Genomic DNA, 12,829 nt, shown 5'->3' with positions numbered 1-12,829 from the left:
ATGGAGAGAGGCCTCCTTAGCTTTAATTCCCTTGGTACCAAGAGTGGTGTGAGCTTGTTTAATGGTTTATTTCCTTTTACTCATGTGCTTGTTCCCATGTCTTCACCTGCTTTCCTTCTCCAGAAGCTCTGTCCTGGTAAGTGCCCAGAGAACAGCCCTGCTTTGCACACTCGTGGGAGGCTCGCGCTCTCCCGCGTGTTGCTGTCACCCGTTCCTTTGCAGAGCGCCTCAGTGAGCCATTTTCTTCCTGTGCAGCTGCAGGTCCGCCTCCGGGACAGAGGGACACTTGGGTAACAGAGTGCCCCCTGGGTTTTTTGAGGGCCGGCCCCAGCGTAGACAGGTCAGACTGCTCACTCCCAGGTCAGCAGCTCCTGGCTCCTCTGCAGCTGCTGCGGGGCATTTTCACTGATGGTGTGCAAAGAGGCCCCGAATTCCCTGCCTGGGTCTTGGACTTGCCTGTCCCGGAACCTTTCCCTATCATTTCAGCTCCAGGAGGGTTGGGACTCTTTCCTGGGAATTCAGCACTTCCAGCAGCTCCTGGCCTGTACCACACGTCACGTTTTGTCATCTCTGAGGTGCTATTGATTGTGACACTATTGTTTTTTATGCATCTCAAAAAAAAAAAAGGGAAAATGCTGCTGATCAGGAGTGTAGAAGGCCAGAGACTGTAAGGTGCACCCTAACTTTTGGGATGTTAAAATGTGGGGCTTATTTATTTATTTATCCTCACCCACGAGGACATGCTTGTTGATTTCAGAGAGAAGGGGAAGGGAGAGAGAGAGAGACAGGAGAAAAATATCCATGTGAGAGAGAAACATCAATCAGTTGCCTCTGGCACACGCCCAGACTGGGGACCAAACCCACAACCCAGGCATGTGCCCTGACTGGGAATCGAACCTGTGACCCTTTGGTGCTTGGGATGTACACTCCAACCAACTGAGCCACACCAGCCACAGCTTAATGTGGGGCTTTTTTAAAGGCATCATAAAATGAGGGAAGAATCTCTTAAGAATAAAGGGGTTTCCCTTTGCCTCTGGCCCCGCAGGTTAATTAGCAAGCCCCCGGCCTTGTCTTGCCAGCTCTAGATTGAGAGTAGCTTCTCAGAGGTGTCAAAGGCTTCTGAACTGAGGCCTCACAGAAGTGGAGGCTGTGACAGCATGGTGCTGGATGGGGACGTGTAGGGATGGCAGAGAGAAGCTTGGCAGTGCCCATCACCAAGCAAGTGCTCACTTGTGCCGAGCACCAGGCTGTGCCTTGCCCATATTCTCCTGGTAGCCCTGCCCTGTGCAGGAGGGAGTTGAAGCTTAGAGGGGGCCAGCAGTCGCCCAGCTGAGGAAGCTGGAAGCTGACCTTTGAGTGCAGCCTGCTGGAGTCCTGGCACGGTCTGAGCCACCTCTGGGTGTTATCGGGGTGGAAGGTACCATCCAGTCTTGCTCTGTTGGGCAGAGCCAGGGGGCCCCTGGTATTAAGGACTGAGGTCACTTTGAAGGCAACTTAGCTGGGAGGGAATCTCTTAAGCCTTACCCCTCTGCACCCAGACAGTGCATGGGTTGCTTGGCACAGGATAATGCCTGGGTTTGGGGAAACCACACACAAGTTAACCTGATTGGGGGGATCTCAGGAGTATTGTATTCTGGCAATTGAGTCGTCCACATTTAAACCAGAGCCACTTCTCTGGAGCCAGCTTGCCCCCTGTTTTTCTGTGATGGTCCCCTTGGCACACTCTTGATCAAGAGGGGAGCAGCCCAAGTCAGCGCCAGGCTCCCGCTGCCCACTCCATCCTCTCGGGAGTGAGCGTTAGCCCAGCCTTTGGACCGGGGGTGAAAGACCTGCCATGAGCCCAGAAGAGCCTTCAGAATCGCCCAGGTCGGGACTGAGCACAGGGAGAGGAGGGCCTCCTTCCCACTTCCACTTTTGGCAGGGCCTTGATTGGGAGCAAGAATGGGTCCTTAGGCCAACAGGCGAGGGAAGACTCCTCCTAGCTCTGCTTGTCTAGAGGCCACAGACTGTGAGCTCAGGCCGGGGACCTTGGGACCCAGGGACTCTCGGTCTGAGGGGCTGGCATTGTCAGAAGGGTGTGGACTGTTTATGACTAGTTGGTCTCTTCTGGGGGCCTGTACCCAATACTCGGCTCCTGGGACCATGTGGACCTGTTGTCCCACCCTCTCCCCTGCCCATGGACTCCCCCTTCTTGGGCCAGTGTCTTCCCAGTTTACCACTTGTCTGCTCCAGCAGCTGTGGCTGGGCGTGGCTGGGCATGGCTGCCAATTAAGCAAATTGGACAGGCTAAAATTAGGTGTATCTACATCCCCAGCCCTCCTTTCTTTGGGGTTGTTCTGTGCCTTCTAGACTTCTAGTAGACAGTCACCTGCCAAGCTTGAGGAGGGGGCGGGGGCAGGCCTCCCCAGAAGGTGAGTCTGGGAGCTGTGCATTACTAACTGTACTGAGCTGGCCTTTGGGTGTCTGTGCATGCTGCTTCCTCCCCTGCAGGTTCGGACGGGAACAGCATGGATTCGGTGGATGGCTGCTGTGGCCTCAGGAAGACGGACGGTTTCCAGAATGCCCAGGCAGGCTCCAGTCCTAAGAAGGTGGACCTCATCATCTGGGAGATTGAAGTGCCAAAGGTAAGGGCTACAAACTCGAAGTTCCCCTGGGCCAGGGTCATCGGGTTTAAGGGCCGGGAGTCCAGCGGGAGAAGCTTCCTGGGTGACCAGAGGCTGAAGGAGAAGGGAACCCTCCATGTTGCCAAGCTTCAGAGAGCTTCCTGCAAGGTGGCATTTCTCCAGCTGCCTTCGGGAGCATCCTGTTCTTGTCCTCTTCCAACTCCCAGGCCTGCTCGTGTCCGCTGGGCTTCTCTTGTGCGTCCCCGCGCGCAGGCCTGTTCGGAGATGCTAGCAGAACCAGCCTGAGGGCGCGGGCCAGCCAGGGGTCCCTTCGCTGTGCTCTGCTCAGACTCTCCGATGCCAAGTGTTCTATCGTGGAGCACAGCATAAATCCATGTTTTAGAAAATTCGAGAAGCATAGAAATGTATGAACAAAATAAAAGTCGGCTCTAATCCTACCCCAGAGAGTGACTGGGAAGACTTTATTTCCTTCTTGTACCCTGTGGTTTTTAAACAAAACAGATTGTTGCTTTAATTAATGCTTTTAAATATTTAGCAATTTAATTTTCCTGTGCTATTCTTTGAAAATGTAATTTTAACTGTATTATTCATTGTGTGAATGTCAATTTACTTCACCAGTCCCCAATTCCAGGGTGCTTAAGTGGTTTCTAGCTTCTTGCTATTCTAACTTACAACTTATTACCTTGGTCTTGACGTTTCTCTCTGGGGCTCAGAAATAATTGGCCGACTGCGTTCTCCTGGGGCGTTTAGCTCCCTGCGGTGCGGAGACTCTGCTCGCTTTGAACTTGGGGTCAGATGAGCTGCTCTGACAGGGTGCTGGCTCCGGGGGTGGCTTCCTCCCTCAGGGGCCCTGACAGCCACCCTGCCCTCTTCTCCTTCAGTGGCTGCAGAGGGCACACCTGTGCAGCTCTGGGCACCGAGGGACCAAGTCTCCAGTAGCCCCGTGGGGGTGGGGTCATTTGGGATTGACTCGGAGCTTGTCTTACATCATGGCTAAGTTTGGCTGCTGCTGTCTGCCTTGAACTCTGGTGTGCTGGGCACTGCTCTGAGACTTGGGCTCCGAAGGCTCCAGCCTGCTGTCACTTGGCGGCAGAAGCCCAAAGGCTCTTTCTTAGACCTTTACTATCAAATCGAGCCCTGTATCCCTGGTCCTGAGTAGACCCAAGGAGGTGGAAGAGTTGTAAACCGACCCTCCTGCTGGTGAAACATCCCGTATAGTCTGGATTTGGGAGGGAAGAGGCCGCCTTTGCAGCTTTCTGGATTTGGGCCACGCTGTCGGGGGATGAAACGGGAACCGCTGCGTCCTGGAGCCAGACCAGGTAACGCAGCTGCTTCGAGGTGACGTTGGGTGAGTTACTTAACCTCTCTGGGCTGGTTTTCCTCACCTGTAAAGCGGGGCTAAAAAGATATCCATTGCATAGGTACTGTGAGCAAATGCAAGTGCTTAGAATAACGTCAGGGAAAGGAGTGCTGACATATTAACAGTTAATCATATGTCTGAGTTTGACCTTGTGTAAAATGAAGGTAGGGCTTTGGGAGTGCGTGGAATTGGCCTCCCATTAACCAACTCTCTCTTTCTCTCAGCACTTAGTGGGTCGGCTAATTGGCAAGCAGGGGCGGTATGTGAGTTTTCTGAAGCAAACGTCTGGTGCCAAGATCTACATCTCAACCCTGCCTTACACCCAGAACATCCAGATCTGCCACATAGAAGGTCAGTGGCCGCTGCTGCCCTGTGTTTAGTAAGGTCAGTGGGTTTCAAGCCCCTTTAGATGCCTTTCTTCCTAAGGCAAAATTTAGCTCCTTGAAGATGCGCTTGAACTCGAGGAGAAGTCCTGTGGAACGGGGTGTGGATCCGCTGTGTTTTACTCATGGCTTACCCACTGTGACTCCTCCCTCCTCCCTCGTGTAGGCTCTCAGCATCATGTAGATAAGGCGCTGAACTTGATTGGGAAGAAGTTCAAGGAACTGAACCTCACCAACATCTACGCTCCCCCACTGCCTTCACTGGCACTGCCTTCTCTTCCAATGACTTCTTGGGTGAGCATGCTCCTGGGGGACCAGGACTTCTTGTGCCCCTTTCCCTCCAAACTGCCCCAGACAAGAAACCCCAAGACCGTGGGCCAAGAGCTCATTGATGCCTGTGCCCTCTCACCTTTGGCCTCCACCGGCCAGTTCTGCTTCTAGCCCATGTCCTCTGGGGAAGGGTCAGAGGGTGAAGTGCTGGTAAGAGGCCGAGGCCTCTTGGTCCCTGATTGGAAGGACCACCCTCCCCTGGCTCTGCCACCTAAGTACTCTGTATGTTCTAGGCATTTTCTGAGAAAGGGCTGCAGTCTGTTCAGGAGCCTGGGAGGGTCTAGACCGGGGAGGGACTCCTTGGAGCTGGAGCTGGGTCTGGGTGGGGCCCGCTGCTGTGAGCTGGGTTGGGCTTGTAGTGGGTCATTCCTTACCCTGAGCAGAGGCAGGTCTAGTGGCGGCCTTGGTGAAGGATTCTCTTCTTCACCCTGTTTCCCAGGTGTACCTAGAGTGTAAAGGAGAAGCAATAGCCCCCAGCAGGTCCAGGAAGCCTTGTGGCTCTTTGGAGGTTGCCCTGGAAGTTTGGCAAGAGGTGGGGCTGACATATCGAAGACCCCTGTGTCCTGGGGGATTGATCGCAGGGTCTCTGAGGCCCATCACCATGCCCTATAGGGGATCCCCCACCCTATTTGGACCTCACCTCACTGAGGCTGCAGTCACGCACCACTTAACAACAGGGGCGCATCTGAGAAGGGTGTCGTCGGGCAGTTCTGTTGCAGCGCGGACAGAGAGTGTAGTCACATAAACCCAGGTGGGGCAGCCTCCTGTGCCTAGGTTGCGTGGTGCACCACCGTCATGCGCAGTCTCTCATGACCGACGCGCCATTATGCCACACGTGGCTGTGCTGCGTGTCACACGTGGGCTGGGTGTGCTGCCTCAAGAGAATCGCCGGCCTGGCTTTTGTTCAGGACAGTGGGCTTTTGGGTTCTGTATCTTGCCTCCTCCAGAGGCCCTTGTGCCTCGGGGGAAGGGCTGGGTGCCCCTTTCCTTTCCTGTGGATCTTTGGGAGTGGGCTGAACCTCACTCCGTGCTTCATTTCTGAACCAGTGTTTTCCCCAGGAGGCTTGGCCCCACACCCACTCTGTTTTTAAATAATTGAGTGGTTGGTGTGGCTTCCTTCCCTTGTTCTCTATGTGGCTCTGTGGGACTGGAGAGGAGGTCCCAGGTGCCTTTCAGCCAGCAGCCCTGGGCAGGAATGGAGGCCAGGACTGGCAGCGAGAGCCTCTTAAACCACCTGGCTGGAAGGTGGGCGAGATGCTCCGCTGTGTCCGGAGCACCCAGGTCTTTCCTGTAGCTTAGCATTGGGAAAGCTGGTTTCTAAGGACAGTTCTAGAGTCTTGGCCTCTTCCAGGGCCTTTTATGTGGGGCCTGAGCGCTGAGCAAACCTGCATTCCAAATGCCAGCATGGGGATGAGTTGGGAGGATGTCAGCAGAGCCTAGGAAAGAGGAACTGTGACCCACACTCTGGCAGACTCTGGCAGAAAGGTAGAGAGATGCCGTCAAACCCCAAGCTCTAGGGTCAGCCGTAGGCCCAAAGGAGCTGGCTGAGGGGTGTGAGGGCCTGCTCACTTTGACACCTTGTCTCAGAGGCTGCCTGGTTCCCGTTTCCCTTCCCTGGGTCTTACAGACTCTACCCGGCAGGGGGCGGAGAAGCTCTGGGAGCCTCCCTGCCGACCCTGCCTCAGGCCACCTCTAGTCATGAGTGATGGTATTGCCGGACAGGGGCCGCCGTGGTGTCCAGGCACTTCCCATGCTAGTGGTCTTCCTCGGACCCCTGCCATCTGGGCGCCTGTGCTTTGGGTTGCCCTGCTCTTTCCAGAGGGGTGCCAGTTCAGAGGCTTGGCCTGTGGCCTCGGGCCAGTCTCAGCCGAAACCTGAGAAGGATTGCTGCAGTGCCTGCTGCTCCCTCCCCCCACAGCTCATGCTCCCGGATGGCATCACCGTGGAGGTGATCGTGGTCAACCAGGTCAACGCGGGGCACCTGTTTGTGCAGCAGCACACGCACCCCACCTTCCACGCGCTGCGCAGCCTGGACCACCAGATGTACCTCTGCTACTCTCAGCCTGGAATCCCCACCTTGCCCACCCCGGTGGAAAGTAAGTGCTGTCCTGGAGGCCAGCGGGAGCCCTGGGCTTTGGCCAGGCCAGGGCAGAGGTTTTGGGGGTCGCCTGTTCTGCCCCTGGTCTTGACCAGGAGGAGGCTGATCTGGGATCCTTCACGGGGTCAGCATCCCTGATTCTCGCTGTTGGTGTGGAGTTGCTCTGGGCTGAGTTGCCTGGTTGGCCCAAGCTGCTCTTCCACCGGCTGACAGAGCCATGGGGTCAGAGTGGAGTTCTGATACATGGATTCAGATCCCCGCTCCGCCACTTCCCTGTTGAATGGGATTGGCACCTGCTTGCTCCAGGAGTTCAGGCCGGATGTGGTGTGTGTTGCAGATCAGGTTCCATGGAAGCTCCTTGTGGGCATCAGACCCCTGCAGTGGGTTTGAGTCATCTCCATTGGACAGATGAGGACATGTGACTTGCCCACGTGCTGCCTGAGCAGGAGCTGAGACCCGACCCCAGCTGGACGCTGGAGAGCTCATTCTCTGGCACCGGTGCCTTGGTTGCCTGTTAGCAGGAGCCTGATGTCAGAACATCCCTCCAGCCATCCCCACCAGTGACTCCGAACCCACAGTCCCCTGATGGGCTTTCAGCGCTAGGAAAACCTTTGGGTTATCTGTAGCATTTTGTATCGCTTTTCTTTTATAGGAAAAAAAATTTTAGTTTTTGTTACATTCTGTAATTTTGCCTCAACCCTGCAGTAAAAACTGACCTGGAAGCCAAGAGGTGACCACACCAGGGGCTGCCTTTAAGGACCAGGACACACTGTGGCCAGCTATGTCACAGGCCCTCACCCCAGCTGGCTTGGGGCAGCTGCTGCAGGGGCCCCTGGGTGACCACCCCTTTGATCTAGTCTGCCCCATGCCCACTGCCCCAGGGTAGGCTTGGTGACTCTGAGGACCCTTGTCCTCTGGCCTTGCTGGCCGTCCCGGGTATCCCTGCCCTCGGCACCTTCCTAACGCAAAGGCGAGAAGAGGTTCAGGCCTGCAAGCCCCTCGGATCAGCCCCCCTCGGAGCTGTCGTGGGCCTGAGTAGGCCCTGCATACCAGGCCACTGAGATCTGCCACACTTGGAGATTTCTGAGTCTTTCTAGGACTTTCCCTTAGGAATAGAGGTCCCCATTCCCTGAGTTCTGTATTTTGCCTTTTACTCTGGTTCGTCTGTGTCCATCCCAGACTTCAGTGTCTCAGAGTGAACGGGCCTAGGTGAATGCGGTTTGGTCCTGACAGCTTTGGACGGCACACGTGCTAGGCCGAGTGCCCCGTGCCCAGGTCCATCTGTTGGCCAGTCTCAGGCTCTGGGAAGGCTTCGGGGACCCCTTGCCGTTCAGGTTCCCTCAGGCCCCCGGGGAGCAATGTGGGAGGTGGGCTGATCTGACTGGACAGCCCTCTGTGCCGTGCCCAGGGTCAGGCGCATCCACAGGCTCTCTTCCTGCCCCACAGTAACGGTCATCTGCGCGGCCCCCGGTGTGGATGGCGCCTGGTGGCGAGCCCAAGTGGTGGCCTCCTATGAGGAGAGCAACGAAGTCGAGATTCGCTATGTGGACTACGGTGGATATAAGAGAGTGAAAGTTGACGAGCTCCGGCAGATCCGGTGAGTCGGGGCTCCCCACACAGGCACACAGCCTGCTTCTGTGGGGACCGAGGTCAGCGCAGCGGGCTCAGCTCTGCCCCGCCTGGCACAGGGGTCAGTGCTCCCTGCCCCGCTCTGGCAGGGTCTGATAGAAACAGACCCCATGGCCCGCCTCAGCCAAACTGAGCCAGAAGGGTCTGTCTGATGGAAGAATCCCAGAGTATCACACGGCAAGAAGACCCTCTGGGGTCAGGCTTGCAGCAGCGCTGGCGGCTGCGTTCGGGGCTGTGGGGAGCTGAGGCCTGCTGCCCGTCTTAGGTATCTTCGCTCTGCTTCTTCTGAAGCTGCTGGGGTCACGGCACCAACAGGGTAAGTGTCATTCTGGAGTGAGAGTCGGCTTCCAAGTCCATGTTCAATGTGTTCCTTTCTTGTTTTTCTAGGTCTGACTTTGTGACCCTGCCGTTCCAGGGAGCAGAAGTCCTTCTGGACAGCGTGATGCCTCTGTCAGGTAACAGGTGGGGGCTTCTGGCTGGGGAGGATCGTGGGCGGTTTTTGAGAGGAGGTCTTTTCTCTTTGAGAGCCTCGCTTTCACCGGGAGGGCTTATGCTAACATCGATGCTGCCGCTGTCAGTTTCTCACTGATGGACAGCTTTGGGCTGAGGCCTGGAAACGTGTATTTCCTAGTTCTCAGGCGAGACGAATGCTGCTGGTCCCCGGCCCACCCTTCCAGGTCCACTGCTCTAGACTCTACGCAGGCCTCCAGCTTAGAGGGCCTTCCACCACTGGCACCTCCCAGAGCATGGTCGAGATCCAGAGTCCTAGTACCTGAGGGCGAGGGCAGGCATCGAGGCCACCGGCACTGCCCAGCCGGGCCTCAGCTTCTGGGGCCCTGTGGGGACCACGCTAATACTCACCTGTCCACCGTGGTGTCTTAGATGGATCACATGGCCTGAGGGAAGGGGACTGGCAGTCTGATTCTGGGCAGGTTACTTAGCCTTGAATTTTTCCCCTCTGGAAAATGGGGTAGCACCTGGTTTTTAGGGTGGCCAAGGGGGTTCCATGAACCTAGGAACAGGCATGTGGATGCTGGTCAAGTAGCAGCTACTTATGACCAGGAGCTGTATATGTACAGGTACTAGTGAGTTGAATCCATGCACTTCCCTCCCCAGACTTGCCCCATCTAATCTTTTTCTTGTCTAAAGCAATGAAAGGCTTTAGAAGCACTATACCGTCTGGCTGCTCTTGTTGGCTGGAATGCAGGGCAGGGTCTTCATTTTGTTTTTCTTTATTGCTCTTGCCCGACCTTCCTCTCCATTTCTGTCCATCTCAACAGTCTGTCCAGGCCCAGCTGAAACGCTCCCTCCTCCATAAGATGTCCCCAGACCTTCGTACACCTGCTCTCACATCCTCACCATCTCTTGCCTTGGGTGTGTTCTTGAACGTGACTTTCATACTCTGACGAGGAGTGAGTCTGCCTCAGTGCCCTGCCGGCTCTTCTCTAGCGACTGCCCCTATTGGGTTGTGCGTGCAGCTGCCTGGGTTTGCACTCCACCTGCACCGCTCCGGGAGCTGGTTGAGCTTCGGCCATCAACCTTTGTCTCCCGTGTTCTCACCTGTAAAGAGGGGATAACACCTGCCCTCCTGCAGGGTGTTGCTGATTCAGTGGGAGAACGCATCCAAGGCTCAGCCCAGTCTGCCCCCAAGTAGGCGGTGGTGGTGTTATTTCCATCGAAGGCAGAGCTTCTGTCTCTGGTCCTCTGTCCCCCTGTGGGTAGCACTTAGCAAGGACCCTGAGTGTATAGAGAGGCCTGGGCTCTGTCCCGGACACAGGCGGTTCTCCAGGATGAAGTTCTCTGGTCCCACGGCAGCCTCCGAGGCCTCCTGCTTGGAACACACCCAGAAGTCGTGTAGGAGGCAGGAGTACCTTGCCTCAGTGAGAGTCTAAGTGCTGCTTTTCCTTCTCCTCCTGAAGATGGTGACCACTTCTCACCTGAAGCAGATGCAGCCGTGAGTGAGATGACTGGGAACACGGCGCTGCTGGCTCAGGTGCGTGGCGGGTGGGAGGGGGGCCCGGGCGGGGCCGGCTGGACAGGCTCTGTCCCAGGAGCCTCCTCTGGCTTCTGCGGTGCCCCTTGGCCTCACTTATCAAGTCTCCAAGCTTCTTGGGGGCCGACCTTTAAATGCCTGCCTTCCTGTGGCCCCTGCCCTGGGTTAACAGCAGGCTTCACGGAGAGTGTGCAGGGTAACCTTCAAACATGCTGGTGTTTTTGTTTGTTTCCAGGTGACAAATTACAGTCCGACTGGCATTCCTCTGATTCAGCTGTGGAGTGTGGTTGGAGATGAAGTAAGTTCTGGCCTCCGTTTTCCTCTGAGTCACTGGCCGGCAGTAGATCAGTGTGGAGCTGGTGCTGCCATTGTTTTCTCTTGAGATAATCAGAGGCTGTAACTCCAGACCAGTGTCCCCAGGGGACATTGAGCAATGTCTGGAGACCTTTTTGGGTGACACAGCTGGGAGTGGACAGAGGGCAGGGATGCTGCTAAACACTTCCTAGTGCACAGGTGAGTTCCCACAGCAGAGAATCGCCTGGGCCAAAATGTCACAGGCCTGCTGTACGTCGGGTTTCCTCTCCTCCACCTCACGGTGTCAAAGCTGAGATTCCTCAGGGCTCTGGAAAGCCTGTCCTCGAGTCAGCGGAACACATAAGTGCCTGCCTCTGTTGACCCAGAAATAAGTCCCACCCCTGCACCAATACTGTTGTGCCTGCTGCCAGCGGTGGCCCGCCAGGCACTGTAAAAGGGTGACTCCACGCTGGCCGCAGGAGTGGCCCCTGGGTGCTGTGGGCAGAGCGCTCAAGGGAACATTCTTTTCCAGGTGGTGTTGATAAACCGGTCGCTGGTGGAGCGAGGACTTGCTCAGTGGGTAGACAGCTACTACACAAGCCTCTGACCCCTGTCCCCACATCCGCCAGAGTCTTGCACTGTGGACGTTGGATTTGGCGCGAGGCAGAGACTTTACACGAGAATAACAAACGTTGTCTTCCTCAGAAAGTCCTTTTTTTTTTTTTTTTTTCATATTGTAGGCAGGCTGAGAAGGTGTTTGGTCTCTGAAGCAAGGAAGGAGCTGTGGGTTGTTTTAAAGCCATAGGGTGGTGCTTAACAAGCCAGTTGGCTTAACCTGGTTCTGAGCTGCTGAAGAAGAAAAACTACGTTGACCAAGTTGTCCTGTTCCCATCCTCTCCATTCCTCTCTTCTTCCTTCCCACTTCCTTCCCTCCCCAAACCCAACCAGCTGCAGCAGACAGGCTGAGGGCGTGTTGCTCGTTTGAGAGGGTTTCTTTTGCTTCAGAATCTTTCTTCAGGGAGCAAGACATGAACTGACGAATTAACATTAATTACTTGTATAGCTTGCATAAATGGATTTATGATGTTTAACCAGTTTTTATAAACTTGACCTAGGTCATGAAGAAGGCAGACTTTTTAATGCATATGTAAATACAAAGCAATCATACCTCTCTCTGACCTCGGTCCGTGGGAGAAGCGAACTGTTTGTTATCTGGCCAAGCCTTGTTGTAATTTGTAACCATTTTCTATTTGTGCAAACTCTGTAAATATGTGTTTAAAAAATGTAATATTTTATACAAGATACACTGGAGAACAAAGGGAACTCGCAATTTTTCCACACGCCATGCGTCGGTGAGCAGAAGCTGCAGCCACCCATGAGCCGCTCCTGCTGGGGCTCCGAGGCGTCCTGCGTGCTGACCGGGGTGACTGAAGAATAGAGGTTGTGGTCTGGGATTTTTTTTTCTTTCTGTGCAAGTTTCTTTTAGAAAAAAAGCAATTCATTGAATTACCAGAGATTATGATCCGGGGATTTTTTTTTTTCTTTCTTTCTCTACAAGTGTGATTGTGATTTAAAAAAAAACATTCATCGAATTAACAGAGATTGTGATTCGGGGATTTTTTTTTCTGTACAAATTTATTTAAAAAAAAAAAAAAGAAAGCAACTCATTGATTACCTTGCAATGGTGTGTTTGATTCTCTTTTAGACGGGCTCCAGCACTGTGCGATTTAAAATAAGCAACTTAAGCCTGTATAAACCTTGAGGTGTATGCCCAGTAGCTCAGAGTGCATCTGCTCCATGGTGAGAAGGGTTGGGCAGCTAAGGGGTGGTGGTGAGTGTGCTGGGCTAGAGGCCCATGGCTCTTTGAAGACAGGGGAGCCAGATACTTCCATCTGGCCCTTCCCCTCCAAGCTCCATAAGGTGGCAGTGAATGTCCTCGGCTTCCTCAGTGAAGGTCTCAAATAGGCAGGCTCACGTATAAAGCCCTGGTTTCCAGAATTCTTTGGCTGTGCCTTCTTAATAGATCTATGAAGTGCTTTGGTAAGAATGATACAAACTGCACAAGAACGTGGTGAGAGCAGATAGTAAGCCTGGACTCACCAGTCCCTCCTCTTACAG

At 54.6% G+C, this 12,829-nt stretch overlaps 1 protein-coding gene across 6 annotated transcripts in view; it reads left to right on the top strand.

The window, feature by feature from the left end:
• The window catches only part of AKAP1 (A-kinase anchoring protein 1), a 31,598-nt gene extending 19,216 nt beyond the window's left edge, over positions 1-12,382 (top strand). For 5 of the 6 annotated variants that reach the window (XM_045182221.3, XM_024572870.2, XM_024572871.4 and 2 more), the window contains 9 exons: positions 2,491-2,624; positions 4,209-4,335; positions 4,534-4,661; positions 6,616-6,793; positions 8,242-8,392; positions 8,812-8,879; positions 10,344-10,417; positions 10,653-10,715; positions 11,244-12,382. In XM_045182221.3, the coding sequence (XP_045038156.2) occupies positions 2,491-2,624; positions 4,209-4,335; positions 4,534-4,661; positions 6,616-6,793; positions 8,242-8,392; positions 8,812-8,879; positions 10,344-10,417; positions 10,653-10,715; positions 11,244-11,318 (998 nt within the window). In that variant the 3' untranslated portion in view covers positions 11,319-12,382. Of the gene's footprint in view, positions 1-2,490; positions 2,625-4,208; positions 4,336-4,533; positions 4,662-6,615; positions 6,794-8,241; positions 8,393-8,811; positions 8,880-9,704; positions 9,799-10,343; positions 10,418-10,652; positions 10,716-11,243 lie in introns of those variants that run through there. The other variant, XR_008425078.1, reaches the window with a different exon arrangement.
• The last annotated feature ends 447 nt before the right edge of the window (positions 12,383-12,829 follow it).

This window comes from Desmodus rotundus, chromosome 9 (genome assembly GCF_022682495.2).
Source record: "Desmodus rotundus isolate HL8 chromosome 9, HLdesRot8A.1, whole genome shotgun sequence".
Taxonomy (NCBI): Eukaryota; Metazoa; Chordata; class Mammalia; order Chiroptera; family Phyllostomidae; genus Desmodus; species Desmodus rotundus.
This window is presented reverse-complemented; position numbering and strand designations above follow the sequence as displayed.